At 46.1% G+C, this 15,566-nt stretch overlaps 1 protein-coding gene across 1 annotated transcript in view; it reads left to right on the forward strand.

Annotated features, from left to right (window-relative positions):
* The first annotated feature begins 2,228 nt into the window (after positions 1-2,228).
* ADCY9 (adenylate cyclase 9) overlaps positions 2,229-15,566 on the forward strand; it is a 157,125-nt gene continuing 143,787 nt past the window's right edge. The window contains exons 1-2 of the mRNA XM_066382709.1: positions 2,229-2,802; positions 3,090-4,823. Of these exons, the coding sequence (XP_066238806.1) occupies positions 3,134-4,823 (1,690 nt within the window). The 5' untranslated portion in view covers positions 2,229-2,802; positions 3,090-3,133. The remainder of the gene's footprint in view (positions 2,803-3,089; positions 4,824-15,566) is intronic.

Raw genomic sequence — 15,566 nt, forward strand, 5'->3', positions numbered from 1 at the left:
TGAGCTTGGGTCCAAGCTGGTGAGCTTTGTTCAAACCAGATGAGCCCGCGCTCAAGCTGGCGACCTCGGGGTCTCGAATCTGGGTCCTCCGCATCCCAGTCTGATGCTCTATCCACTGCGCCACGGCCTGGTCAGGCAACTCTTTTATTTTGAAACAATTTTAAAGTTGCAAAAACACTAGAGAGTTCCCCTCTACCTATATACCCAAGCTTCCCCTAATGTTAACATTGTGTATAACCCTAGTATTGTGATCAATGCCAGGAAATTGACATTGGCACAATGTGATGATATTGACCAAACTGCAGATCTTATTCTTTTGTTCTGTTCTGTTCCAGGTTTCAAATCAGGATCCTGTGTTCCATGTTGTCTCTCTTAATTCTCTCAAGTTTGTGACAGTTCCTCAGTCTTTGATGACCTTGATATTCTTGATGAGTATTGGTCAATTACCTGGAAGAAACATTTCTCAATTTGGGTTCATTTGATGTTTTCTTATGATTAGATTGAGGTTATGCACTTTAGGCAGCAATACCACAGCAATGATGTTGTGTTATTTTGTTTTTTTTATTTTTCCTTTATTGTGGTTAAATACACAAAACAAAATTTACCATTTAGACCACTTTAAAGTGTACAATTCAGTGGCATTTAATACATTCACAGTGTTGTACACCTACCACTTCTACCTAGTTGCAGGACATTTCCATCACTTCCCAAAGAAACCCCTTACCCATTAGAAGTCACTCCCCCTGCCCATCCCCCAGCCCCTGGCAATTACTAACCTGCTTCTGTCTCTATGGATTTGCCTCTTCTGGATTTCGATATAAATTAAATCATACAATGCGACTGGCTTTTTCTCCACTAAGCATCATGTTTTCTTTTTTTGTTGTTGCATTTTTCTGAAGCTGGAAACGGGGAGAGACAGTCAGACAGACTCCCGCATGCGCCCGACCAGGATCCACCCGGCACGCCCACCAGGGGCGATGCTCTGCCCACCAGGGGGCGATGCTCTGCCCCTCCGGGGCGTCGCTCTGCCGGGACCAGAGCCACGCTAGCGCCTGGGGTAGAGGCCAAGGAGCCATCCCCAGCGCCCGGGCCATCCTTGCTCCAGTGGAGCCTCGGCTGTGGGAGGGGAAGAGAGAGACAGAGAGGAAAGCGGGGGGGGGGGGGTGTGGAGAAGCAAATGGGTGCTTCTCCTATGTGCCCTGGTCGGGAATCGAACCTGGGTCCCCCACATGCCAGGCCGACGCTCTACCGCTGAGCCAACCGGCCAGGGCCGCATCATGTTTTCAAGGTTCATTCCAGTTGCAGTAGGAATCAGTGCTTCATTTATATATATAAGTAATATTCTATTGTGTGGACAAGACCACATTTTACTTTATTTTCTAATTCAACCTGAGGCAGGCTTCACGGTGGGGGGGTGAGGGAAGGAGGGAGGAGATCCCTGTGACAGGCAGGAGGTAGTGTGAGGTATGGGGAGAGTGGCTAGGAGTGGCGCACTGGGGGTACAGGATTGTACTTTCAGGGTGCAGATAACACTGTCGACGGTAGGGCTGTCGATTGGGTAGGAGATTGCTTTCAAATTTCACTTGTGAAAAAGGAAAAACATTTGTTCATGAGGAGGGGGAAATGACCCGAGGACGGGAAGGAAACTGAGGCTGGAGAAGCTGTGGCACTACCTTTCTAGGGGCCACCATGGCCCCTGGAGGCCTGCCCGTCTGGCCACCTGAGGACGGGGCTCAGATTATGGTGGTCGACCGGGGAGCGTGTTCAGGTAGGTGCGAGTGCTGGGGGAAAGAGGGGCACGTGCTCAGTGCTTACAGAGAAAGGGGCGCCTCCTAGGCAAATACAACAGTTGCAAACTTCTATTTATAAAAAAGGTGTGCCGAGGGGGAGGGCAAACATTTTCATTTCCTCAACGTCGCACCCCAGCTGCTCCTTAACTAACAGGCCTCCTTAGGTTTCTCCCAGCGGGTGCGGGGACCGAACCGTGGCCAGAGGCAGCCTCGCAGCCAGCCCCCGGGCCGGGCCAGCCCCTGCAGCGCCGCAGTGTTCGCAGCCGGCGGCCGGGGCGCGGCGCTGCCCCGGGCGGAGGGCGGGGCCGCAGCCCCGACAGCCCCGTCAGCTCGGCGCGCGCACCGTGCGCGTATTCGAGGCTGGCGGCAGCGGAGTGCGCGGGCCGCGCGTGCGCGCTGCGGCGGGGCGAGGGGCGGCGCGGGCGCGAGTCTGTCAGTGACAGCGGGAGGGGGAGGGGGCCGGAGATGGTAGTGGTGGCGGCGGCTCTTCCGACATGAGGCAGCGGCACCCTGGGGCTCGGCGGTGGCCGCCGCCGCGGCCGCATCTCTAGCTTGGGAGGCTGCCCCGGGCGGCCGTGCCGAGCCGGCGTCGCGGGAGCGGACTCTGCGGCAGTGCCGCGTACGGGCCGCCGGCTGAGGGGCCCGCGCCCTGCCCTCGGTGCCGGGCGGCTCCCGGGCCCTGGGCATCCCCGCCCGTTGGGTCAGCCCCGGCGACCGGGAGCGGGCGGGCGGGGCGGGGAGCAGGCCCCTCGAGACGGATCGCGCCGACGGGGGCGGCCGCAGCGCCGCGGGCTTTGCAAACTCGCCGCCCGCCTCCCCCGGGGCCGCAGAGCGCGGGGCGGGACGGCGGGGTCCGGCCGGAGGCCTGACGCAGTGGAGGCGCCGCGCTCTGCGCAGCATGAGGGGCCCGCCGCCGCCGCCGCCGCCGGGAGAGCCGCGTCTGCCAGGGCGGCCGGCGGCGTGAGAGTGCTCGGGGCCGGACTCCGCTCCACGGCGGCGGCCGGCGCAGCAGGCGAGTGTGCGCGGGGGATCGCGCCGCGGCTCGGGCGGCGCCGCGGGCTCGGTGGCCGCCGCCGCGCGGACCCGAGGCGCTCCCTGCCCGTCCCGGGTGGCTGGGGTCGGTCCGGAGGCGGGACGGTGGGAGCGCTGATGAGACAGTACCGCAGTTTTGCGACCGTAGGGTGCCTTTGCAAGCAGACCGCCGGGGCTGCCGCTGAGAAAATGGACATAGCTCATGGCCTTCGGGTGCGTGTACGTGGGTGGGAATAAACACCAGCCTAACTCTTGTCTCGGTGACAGGTGGTGGTGACCCCAGCCGGGGGTGGCTCCGAGCGCGCGGCAACATGGCTTCCCCGCCCCACCAGCAGCTGCTGCAGCACCACAGCACCGAGGTGAGCTGTGACTCCAGCGGAGACAGCAACAGCGTGAGGGTCAAAATCAACCCCAAGCAGCTGTCGTCCAACAACCACCCCAAACACTGCAAGTACAGCATCTCCTCCAGCTGTAGCAGTTCCGGGGACTCAGGGGGCGTACCCCGGAGAGTGGGCGCCGGAGGCCGCCTGCGCAGGCAGAAGAAGCTGCCCCAGCTGTTCGAGAGGGCCTCCAGCCGGTGGTGGGACCCCAAGTTCGACTCGGTGAACCTGGAGGAGGCTTGCTTAGAGCGCTGCTTTCCGCAGACCCAGCGTCGCTTCCGGTACGCGCTCTTCTACATTGGTTTCGCCTGTCTGCTCTGGAGCATCTATTTTGGGGTGCACATGAGGTCCAAACTGATTGTCATGACAGCTCCTGCTCTGTGCTTCCTCGTGGTGTGTGTGGGATTTTTCCTGTTTACCTTCACCAAGCTGTATGCCCGACATTATGTGTGGACCTCGCTGGTGTTCACCCTCCTGGTGTTCACCCTGACCCTGGCTGCCCAGTTTCAGGTTCTGACGCCTCTCTCAGGACGTGTTGACAGCTCCAATCATACTCCCGCAGCTAAGCCCACAGACACGTGCTTATCTCAAGTGGGGAGCTTTTCCATGTGCATCGAAGTGCTCTTTTTGCTCTACACCGTCATGCACTTACCTTTGTACTTGAGCTTGTTTTTGGGAGTGACCTATTCTGTTCTCTTTGAGACCTTTGGCTATCATTTCCGAGATGATGACTGCTTCCCCTCACCTGGACCAGGGCCCCTGCACTGGGAGCTGCTGAGCAGAGCCCTGCTGCATGTTTGCGTTCACGCCATTGGGATCCACCTATTCATCATGTCCCAGGTGAGATCCAGGAGCACCTTTCTCAAGGTGGGGCAGTCAATTATGCACGGGAAGGATCTGGAAGTGGAAAAAGCCCTGAAAGAGAGGATGATTCATTCTGTGATGCCAAGAATCATAGCTGATGACTTGATGAAACAGGGGGATGAGGAGAGCGAGAATTCTGTGAAAAGGCATGCCACCTCCAGCCCAAAGAACAGGAAGAAAAAGTCTTCAATACAGAAAGCCCCGATAGCATTCCGCCCATTTAAGATGCAGCAGATTGAAGAGGTCAGTATTTTATTTGCAGACATCGTGGGCTTCACCAAGATGAGTGCCAACAAATCTGCTCATGCCCTAGTGGGTCTTCTCAATGATCTGTTTGGTCGCTTCGACCGGTTGTGTGAAGAGACCAAGTGTGAGAAAATCAGCACCCTTGGAGACTGCTACTACTGTGTAGCAGGGTGCCCCGAGCCCCGGGCCGACCATGCCTACTGCTGCATTGAAATGGGCTTGGGCATGATAAGAGCCATTGAGCACTTCTGCCAGGAGAAGAAGGAGATGGTGAACATGCGTGTTGGGGTTCACACGGGGACTGTCTTGTGTGGCATTTTGGGTATGAGGAGGTTTAAATTCGACGTGTGGTCCAATGATGTGAACTTGGCCAATCTCATGGAGCAGCTGGGAGTGGCTGGCAAGGTTCACATTTCTGAGGCCACTGCAAAATACCTAGATGATCGGTACGAAATGGAGGATGGGAGAGTTACTGAACGCCTGGGCCAGAGCGTTGTTGACCAGTTGAAAGGTACGTGCATTTCTTTGCCTAGTCACCTCCCTCCCCTAGCCTGTTTGTGTTGAAAAACAAAACAATCTCTTTCCAGCGTCAGTATCTGGAGGCCAATCAGTTGTTGTCTCAGGATAGCTTATTGTGGGGACATCTCAGGGCCAGTGGGACTTTTTCTCCAATGCGTCAAATATCACAAATGTGTTCACACTGTGGCATTGCTGACCTAGCTGAGACCTTTAGAAGGAAGGAAAACTTTGAAAATGCACCTCCTTGCCAGTTGGCTGTTAATGCTTCTGAAATTCTGGGTGCAGGTCTGATGAATGTCAGGGTACCCAAGCCCTGCAGTCAGAACTTTGAAGCACTTTAAGAAGTTACCTTTGCATTTCATATGGTTGCCTTAAACTCCCATCAGAGTACTTTTCTGTGCACTTTTCCAACAGTGTAAAGAATAACACCTTTCTCCTGTCTAGGCCTCCCTTTGCCGGGACAAGGAAGTCGGCTCAGTCCTGTAGGACTCTGAGAATTAGATGGAATCTTATACCCTTAAGTGCATACTGCCTTTGCCTACGTCTCTTTTAGAAAAATGTTTGTGTTTTCAGCTTCCAAATTTATATAACGATGCTTTCTTATCATAGTATTAGTATTTTCATACAGACTTCAGTATTTTAGAACGTTGAACTTCTCAAGTCAGGTGATTTGAAAGTGAGCAGTGTACCCGGAGCAGTGTTTAGACCCCCTTCTCCTAGCCTTTCAGATTAGTATCTGGTCCCTTGTTCCAGTCTTAAGCTCCTTACTGCTATTCTTGATGTTTTCAGTGGGCCTCTTATTTTTCTTATTTTCATATAAGACAAAAATATTTGAGGTCTAGAGAGTGACGTTTAAGTAAGTGAGACCAAAAGTAAGGATCCTACATAACTAACACTTTTTAAAAAACAGTCCTTATGTTTTTCTAAAATCTACCAGATTGAAGGGAATGTCTTTTTAGGAAATAGGTAGAGAAAGTCACACTGATTTTTAAAAGCCCAAATTTATGAAGCTGTATTGTGTGTTTTATGGTGCCCACATATTGCATAATTACGCAGTGAAAAGCCCCAGGAAAGGGAATCCTCAGAAGTAACAGCTCAAATCAGAGAAGGGAGAAGTAATTGTGTAAATCAGAGCCAGGACATGGTTGAGTTTGAGGGCCTGACTAGATTGTCAGCCTTGACACAATCTTATATGCTCAATTGATATTTTCTTTCTGTGCTTGTGATTGGAGTTCTCCATGGCACTTACTTACTGGTCATCTGGTGAGGGTGCTTTAGTCTCCTGATTTTTCTTTATTGTATTAAATGCTAGTGGTTGAATAATATGGATGGAGTAGAAAAACATTTTCATCTGATAATTACCTCTAACTAGACAGTTTTAAATGCCACATTGATGAGGTCAGAAACTACAATTTGCAGTTCACTTGAGGGATTCTGCTGTGATAAGTGTGTTTCCCTGTAGGAGAGCGGCTCTTGCTTGCAACTCTGAAGGTGCCAGTGGAGTGGAGAGCAGGTGTAATTCCCACTAGACATTTTGGCATCTTTAGGGTTCGAGTGTCCCTGTCGTCAGGGATAGTGGGACAGATTCTAGAGAATGGAGCTGTGCTGTACTACATTAAGTATGGCAATGATAACAATTCTGTAAGTCATATACTTTAAACAAATAATACTTTGAACAGGGTATTACTTGGATATCAAAAATAAAAGTAGATGTAAAAGTATGCCTGGAATTGTTGAGTCTTTGACTTTTTGGCCATAATCATGATTTGTTAATTTATGGGTAATTTTATTTTCTTTTAAAAAAATGTTTATTTTATTGATTATAGAGAGAGGAAGGGAGAAAGAGGGGGATAGATAGGAACATCAATCTGTTCCTATATGTGCCCTGACCAGGATCAAACCTGCATCCTCTGTGCTTCCGGACAATGTGCTAACCAACCGAGCTATATCTGACCAGGGCAATTTATGTATAATTTTATTTTCAGATCAAGGGTCTAAAGATGCAGGCAAAAATACTAGAATGGGTTTGTTGATTTTTTTTAAACCTCAAATAGCATATGTTTGGTAAATTCACTTTTTCTCTAAATTGTTTACACTGTGTATGAGGAAAAGTTTTAGTACCGGATGGAAGGTAGAGATAGACAGTGATTTCTTTATATAGTATTCCCTCTTTTAACTGTTTCCCCAAGACTATGATTTTGCTGTATTCAGCTTGTTTTGAAAACCTTTGTGGACAGGACTCCACTAATAGAGGATGTCTACACAACTTCCTGCCCCTTTTTGAAATTGCACAGTTTGATTCTCCAGACATTATACAAATCTCCTAAATTGAGATTATCACATGGTATGTAGAAAACCCTTTTACATGATGGGGTTAAGATTATATAAGTTTTCTTTTAGCCTGTCTTTGGGTTTGTGGTAGATATTTTCTCTATATAATGTTGGTTATTAGCCTTTCTTTCTCATCTCTTTTTCTGATGATGGGGTTAAAAATACCCAGTAGAGGGCTCTGTAGAAATGAACATGGGTCAATTGGGGATTCCAGAACAAGCCTGGTGCATGAAAGGAAGCTACGCCTCTAATTTATCTGAATAGGCTTTGTGTAAGGGTGGACTTGCATTATTTATGCACATTCACTCATCCTTGAAAATCTTTATTGTGCTCTTACAACATGCCTGGCAGGGAGGATGCACAGGTGGAGTCATGACAGCTCCGGACCTCCGTGAGCTCATAGGTATTAGATGCCATAGAGTATGTAGAGTGAGGAACACTTTAGAGAGGTGCATGTACTTGCGGTGGATCTTGACATCAAGCAGTGGCTCTCCAGGTAGATGGAAGCAGAACATTCGGTGCAGTGGGAACAAAGGCTTGGGGTTGTGTTTCTGGGTGGTTTGGGCAATTATAAATAGTTCATTAGGGCAAGGATGGTTGTGGGTCACACATGAAGAGTTTGGATTCAATCCTGTAGGTAATGGGGAGCTGCTGATAGGATTAGGTGATCTGATTTCAATTTTAGAAGGCTCACTCAGTTCTAGGGACTGTGTTGGAAGGGTGTAACGCTGAAAATTAGTGAGCTGTTTCAGTAAACCCCAGGCAGGATTGATGGTAGCCTGAACCAAGGTAACAGCAGTGGTGATGGAGATGATGAGACAGATATGAGAGTAGTAAGATCACGTGATAGGATTCAGAGTCAGATTTAAACAGATGACTGGGAGAGGCTAGGGCAGGGGTTGGGAACCTTTTTGGCTGAAAGAGCCATGAATGCCACATATTTTAAAATGTAATTCCATGAGAGCCATACAACGACCCACGTACCTTACGCATTGTCCAATAAAAATTTGGTGTTGTCCTGGAGGACAGCTGTGATTGGCTCCAGCCACCCGCAACCATGAACATGTTTTTATAGAAGAGGTGAGAGTTTTTGAAAACAAGAAGAGAACTGCATATCTTGCTCTGCTGTGGTAAAAGGGGCTTATTCCCTTGGAATAGGCTGGAAGGTCAAGCTCCCTTCTCCCCAAAGCTGATGGTGATGCTGGCAAAACAGAACCCGAGAATGGAAGCTGGGACAAGGACAGATTTAAGAAGGTGTTGGAATTCTAGGACTGGGATGATCAGGAAAGCCCTGACCAGCTTATGAGCCTTTCCCCACAAGCCAGTGGTTCTCAAACTTTCTGGTTTTCAGGACCCCTTTATACTTCAAAAAATTATTATGAAAGCTAAAGAACTTGTGTTTATATAAGTTCTTTATTGATATTTACCTTATGAAAAATTGAGACAAACTGAGAAGTTTCAGAAATCTTTCCTTGATTCATTTCAAAATAATAAGCCCATTGTATCCATTGCATGTTAATATAAATAGCATTTTTATAAAAATAACAACATTAAAATGTTTTCATAAACAAAGGAATTTGGTGAGAAGAGTGGCATTATTTTACATTTCTGCAAATCTCTTTAATGTCTGAATTAATTGAAGACTGGATTTTTAAAAAATTATAAAATACACATAAAAATGATCATTTCAGCCATTTTATCATTTAGCCTGGCTGGTAGCTCATTTGATTGGAATATTGTCCTGATGTACCAAAGTTGTAGATTCGATCCCTAGTCAAGGCACATACAAGAATCAACCAATGAATGCATAAATGAGTGAAACAACAAATCGATGTTTCTCTCTCTTTATAAAAACAATAAAAAATTTTAAAGTCTATCAGCTAGATTTTCTTTTCTGTGTGTATTAGAGAGAGAGAAAGAGAAGAGAGAATCAGACAGATGAAACAGACATAGGAAGGGAGAGAGATGAGAAGCATCAACTCATAGTTGCAGCACCTTAGTTGTTCATTGATTGCTTTCTCATATGTGCCTTGACTGGGAGGCTCCAGCTGAGCCAGTGATCCCTTGCTCAAGCCAACGACCTTGGGCTTCAAGCCAGCAACCATGGGGTCATCTCTATGATCCTACACTCAAGCTGGTGAGCCTGCACTCAAGCCAGTGACTTCTGGGTTTTGAACTTAGGTCGATGCTCTTTCCACTGTGCCACCACCTGGTCAAGCTCAGCTAGATTTTATCTGCTTTTGGCATTGTTGCAGAATGTTGAAGAACGTGTAGAAAATTTGGCTTTACTTTGATGTGGAGGTAGTTGGAAAATGGAGGAGTGTCTTAATTGCCTTTTTAGATAATTGTGGATATTATTTTTTGAAACTGAACTAACACCCAGCAAACAAGGGGTAGTTTTTTAAGGGTTACTTGCAATGTGAATCTGAAATCCTATTAATCAGTATCTTTGTACGCAATTAAAACCCGGTTGGTTTTTTTTTTTTTTTTTTTTTTTGTATTTTTCTGAAGCTGGAAACGGGGAGAGACAGTCAGACTCCTGCATGTGCCCAACCGGGATCCACCCGGCACGCCCACCAGGGGGCGATGCTCTGCCCCTCTGGGGCGTCGCTCTGTTGCAACCAGAGCCACTCCAGCGCCTGGGGCAGAGGCCAAGGAGCCATCCCTAGCGCCCGGGCCATCTTTGCTCCAATGGAGCCTCGGCTGCGGGAGGGGAAGAGAGAGACAGAGAGGAAGGAGAGGGGGAGGGGTGGAGAAGCAGATGGGCGCTTCTCCTGTGTGCCCTGGCCAGGAATCGAACCCAGGACTTCTGCACACCAGGCCGACGCCCTACCACTGAGCTAACCGGCCAGGGCCAAAAGCCGGTTGGTTTTTGAATGAATCTTTACCCAGGTTTGACTTTGTAACATCATGCATTGGTCATTTGGAAAATATTGGTGTTTTGAGTTATACAGATCTTTCAAATGTTGACGTAAGCAAAGTCTTTAATATTGGGAAGATGTCAACTTCACATGGTAGATAAGAGTGTTCCAGAATTCTAGTTTTTACTTGAAAGTTTGATTGTTATCATTGGCAACAAATACTGTTAGTTGTTTTCCTTGAAGTGGCAGACTCATTGCTTTCATTTTTCAGGAACAGTTGGCCAAATACTCAAGTCTAAATGACTGTAGTTTGTCTGTAGGTCAAGTATAAATGATATTCCATCAAAAAAGCAGCTAGTTCCGCTTACAACCCAAATAGCTGCATAGATGCGTTTCTTGACAATGATTGTACTTTGGTGTGCAATGGGGGTGCTGCTAGTACGTTTCCTTTTGTCGTATAGAATATTAAAAAGATATGCACTCCAGCCTAGCCTGTGGTGGTGGCACAGTGGATAAAAAGTCAACCTGGAATGCTTAGGTCATCAGTTCAAAACCCTGGGCTTGTCTGGTCAAGGCACACATACACAAATAAAATGAACAACTAAAGTGAAGCAACTATGCATTGATACTTCTCACTTCCCCCTCCTCTGTAAAACCAATAAATAAAATCTTTAAAAAAAAGATATGCACTCAAGGTTGAGATTTAACATTACTGTTTATTCTTCTTGCTTCCTCAAAGAACATTCTTAAATGAAACTGACTTTTTTTCTTCCGTGAATGTGTGGTGGTAAAGAACACGTCGATGGCTAGTACATTTTGGTGCCACTGCTTTGATTCAGCAGCCAGTAGTTTACCCACAATTTACTTTTGTATTGTCAATGCCAATGTCAACACTGCAAAAGGCAAATAATATCTTAGCATTATTATGGAAAAAGTTCTGACCTTACAGATGCCATGCAGAGGTCTCAGGGACCCCTAAGGATCTGCAGACCATATCTGGAGAACTGCCACCCACACACATTCTCATGTAGATGAAAGAACTCAAACTGAAATTATGATAGACATGTTACATTTATTGTGGAAATAGTAAGTGACTTTAGTTCATACACTTACTTTTTCTCAAAAGTATTTTTTGTGATTCCGTCAAATCTTTTTGCTGGTGTTTAGGGTTCATGATGACAACTATCAACTTTGTTCTTTTAATTGATTTTTGCTGGGCTTACCCTTGGCAATATAGTTTAGTGGTTTGGTGCATGGCGTTTGGTTTCTGATACATTTGGATTTAATTCTGAGTTCTGTGATTTCTGAGCCGTGGAACCAATGACAAACTAAGTAGGGACTCTCCAGTTTATAGGAATGAGAGTGCCTCTGTCAGAGGGTTACTGGGAGAATCAAATGAGGTGATGATTCAAGTAAAGCACTTATTAGCATAGTGACTCGATCACAACACCTTTTCAATAAATAATAATCAACTCTTCTAGCTGGTGACTCACATTTTGAACTGTGCTCAAGGGTGTTTCTTTTTTCCTACGCTGTATTTGGTATACTTTGGGATTGAAACTCAGAACACACCAGGGACTGTGATTGTGTCAGTTTCTTGAATTAAAAAGGGCAAATGTCCAAAATACAAAACATTGATAGCCTGCCCTGGATAAACTGTAGCTGCCAAGTCTGGCAGCTTCTTTACTGAAAACCCCAGGGAGTTCAGGCAGTATTGTTCTTGGGCTGGTTTTGGTCCCCGGGGCTTAGAGGTACTTAAATGATGTGGCCCCCTTGATAGTTAAGAAATTATGGGGAAATCTTCAACTTTCAAATTGTGGAGATACTGGCTGAGTTTTGAACTAGAGCAGTTACTCAGCTCTACTGTATTCTATTGTAAATTCATTTATTTATTCAACAAATATCAAATGAGTTTCTACTATTTGCTAGGTTTGGACTGGGTTCTGGAGATAGAACCTCTGGCCTCTTGGAGCACTCGGCCTAGAAGGGAAAGTAGGCATTAATCAAATAATCACCTAAACAAATATGCACTAGAGTTACTTATCATATTACAAATAGGGCTGAGAGGTAAGGACACTTATCTCCATTTTATATACTAGAGAACTGAAGCACAGAGAGGTTAAGTAATTTGGGATGGTCACACAGCAAGAAAGCTGCTAAGTGATAGAGCCAGTACAGTAGTCCCCATTATCCATGATTTTGCTTTCCACAGTTTCAGTTATCTATGGTCAACTATAGTTCAAAAATATTAAATGGGAAATGGAAAATTACAGAAATAAACAATTCATAAGTTTTAAATTGTGCCCTGTTCTGAGCAGTGTGATGAAATCTAACACCATCCCACTGCATCCCACTTGGGGTGTGAATCATCCCTTTGTCCAGTGTAGTCATGCTATATAACTACCCACCTGTTAGTCACTTAGTAGCTGTCTCAGTTATCAGATCAACTATCACCGTATCACAGTGCTTGTGTTCAAGGAACTTTCATTTTACTTAATTATGGCTCCCAAACTATTCACATAATTTTTTATTACAGTATATTGTTGTAATAGTTCTATTTTATTATTAGCTCTTAATCTCTTACTGTGTCTGATTTATAAACTAAACTTTATCATAGGTTTAAGATGTGTAGGAAAAAAACTATATAGTATGGCAGGTCCTCAAGCTATGTCATTTTTTTTTTTAAGTGAGAGGAAGGGAGATAGTGAGACAGAGTCCAGTATGTGCCCCAACTGGGATCCACCTGGCAACCACTGTCTGGGGTCTCATGCTCAAATCGAGCTATTTTTAGTGCCTGAGGCTGACACTTGAACCATCTGAGCTATCCTCAGTGCCCCTGCCTAAGCTCAAACCAATGGAGCCTCTGGCTGCAGGAGGGAAAGAGGGAGGGGTGGGGGAGGGGAGGAGAAGCAGAGGTTGCTTCTTTTGTGTGCCCTGACTGGGAATCGAACCTGGGATGTCATTACGCTGGGCCAACACTCTATCCACTGAGCCAGCTGATAAGGGTGAGTAATATAATTTTGTTTGTCTTTTATGCCATAGGAACTTAACTTGTTTATATCAGTTAGCCTATGGTAAAATTGATTTCAACATATGTCATTTTGCCTAAAGTCCCAGAACCTATCCATGACTTTAAGTAAGGACTTATATATAGTTGACCCTTGAACAACTTGGGGGTTAGGGGCACTGACTTCTCTTTTAGTCGGAAATTTGTGAATAGAGTTGGCTTTCTGCTTATGTGGATTCCCAACTGTAAAATTGACCATTGAACGTGGGTTTGAACTTCAAGGATTAATTGAAAAAAATCAGCATATAAGTGAACAACCTGCGTTGTTCAAGGGTCAACTGTATATAAGGTTCAGTACTATTTTAGGTATTTCCTTAGGATAAGGGGCAGCTACCATGTTTAAACCCAAAGGACTGTATTAGAAAATACTATTTCCCACTGCATAGAATTGTTGTAAGGATTAAAGGAGAAAATGATATTAAGTACTTAGAAAAGTATTTGGCACATGATCACTCTTGAGATTAGATTCATGAGCTAGTGTTATCGAAAGTAGGGGCAATTTTCTTAGCAGCAACAGCAGAAACAACTATCCCTTTGTTTAGCTCTTCTCAGTTCAGAGTGTTTTCATGCACATTGTAATCTCAACCATTGTGAAATCTTAGGATCATGGGAACTGTATGTTTAGAAGTTTATATTTTACTTGCTGGGTTTTTTCCCTTTATATACCAGTTGTCGGGCTGAGTCGGCTTCTAAATATCCTCTTAAGGTGACCAGTGACTTGTTTCAGGACTCAGTATAAACTTTTGGATTTTAGCTTTTTGGTATATTTCAGATATCATTACAGATATTATTTTCTTTTTCTTTCTTTCTTTCTTTCTTTCTTTCTTTCTTTCTTTCTTTCTTTCTTTCTTTTTTTTTTTTTTACAGGGACAGAGAGAGAGTCAGAGAGAGGGATAGATAGGGACAGACAGGAACAGAGAGAGATGAGAAGCATCAATCATCAGTTTTTCGTTGTGACACCTTAGTTGTTCATTGATTGCTTTCTCATATGTGCCTTGACTGCGGGCCTTCAGCAGACCAAGTAACCCCTTGCTTGAGCCAGCGACCTTGGGTCCAAGCTGGCGAGCTTTTTGCTCAAGCCAGATGAGCCCGCGCTCAGACTGGCAACCTCGGGGTCTCGAACCTGGGTCCTCCGCATCCCAGTCTGACACTCTATCTACTGCACCACCGCCTGGTCAGGCCAGATATTATTTTCTAAAAAAAGCCTTTTCACATCTACTGGGTCAGGGCAGAAGTGGGGTGGGGGAGAGGGGAGAGAGAGAGAGAGAGATAGAGAGAGAGAGAGAGAAGCATCAACTTGTTCTACTTAGTTATGAACTCGTTGGTTGCTTCTCATATGTGCCCTGACTGGGGATCAAACTCCTGACCTCAGTGTGCCAAGACGAGGCTGTATCCACTGAGCCACCTGTCCAGGACCTCATTTTTTTTTTTTTTTTTTTTTTTTTTGTATTTTTCTGAAGCTGTAAACGGGGAGGCAATCAGACAGACTCCCACATGCGCCCGACCTGGATCCACCGGGCACGCCCACCAGGGGGCGTCGCTCTGTTGCGACCAGAGCCACTCTAGCACCTGGGACAGAGGCCATGGAGCCATCCCCAGCGCCTGGGCCATCTTTTGCTCCAGTGGAGCCTCGGCTGCGGGAGGGGAAGAGAGAGACAGAGAGGAAGGAGAGGGGGAGGGGTGGAGAAACAGATGGGCGCCTCTCCTGTGTGCCCTGGCTGGGAATCGAACCCGGGACTTCCACACGTCAGGCTGATGCTCTACCACTGAGCCAACCGGCCAGGGCCTCATTTTTATTTTTTATGATCAAATTGTTCCATCTTGGGCCAGTGGGAGCCTCTTCAGGTTGACCCTTGAATGCTTTTGGTATAGCCTGATAGTCTTCGATAGCATTTTTACTCATTTAGTAATGTTTTTAAGGAGCTAAGAAACTATAGGTGTTAAAATTTCATTAATTCTGTTTGATATATTTATTCAGAGACTGAGCTAAAGTTTCCCCATATTTTTTTTTAAAGAAAATGAATAGTCTGTGCATGTTTATATGAATAGTGCCACAGAAGAAACAGTTTGTGCTTCTTAAAGTCTTTGGATGGTTTACTTTGCATTCTTACAATGAACAGTTATAGGGCAATGCAGCATTTTCTTCTACAAAATCTTTTTACCAATACCTGTTGAGCGACAAGCACCTGTGAATGTTGGTAACTAGGGATAAAGAACAATAAAATGAAAAAAATTCTAAATCAAAATGTAAATTACCTGTTTATAGACTATGAGTACCCTCAACCTAGCAAGCCTCATCCTCTAGAACAGTGGTTCTCACAGTGCACGCCAGGGCGCACTGGTGTGCCCTAGAAGATTCCCAGGTGCGCCCTATGGTATTCCAGAGAAATATGTGCCTGTTGGGGACCAAAAAACCAACAGGGTTTTTGGAGTTTAGATTTTGGGGGGACAGAAGTGTGGGGAATTGGCTGTAAGC

Source organism: Saccopteryx leptura, chromosome 4, assembly GCF_036850995.1.
Source record: "Saccopteryx leptura isolate mSacLep1 chromosome 4, mSacLep1_pri_phased_curated, whole genome shotgun sequence".
NCBI classification, from domain to species: Eukaryota; Metazoa; Chordata; class Mammalia; order Chiroptera; family Emballonuridae; genus Saccopteryx; species Saccopteryx leptura.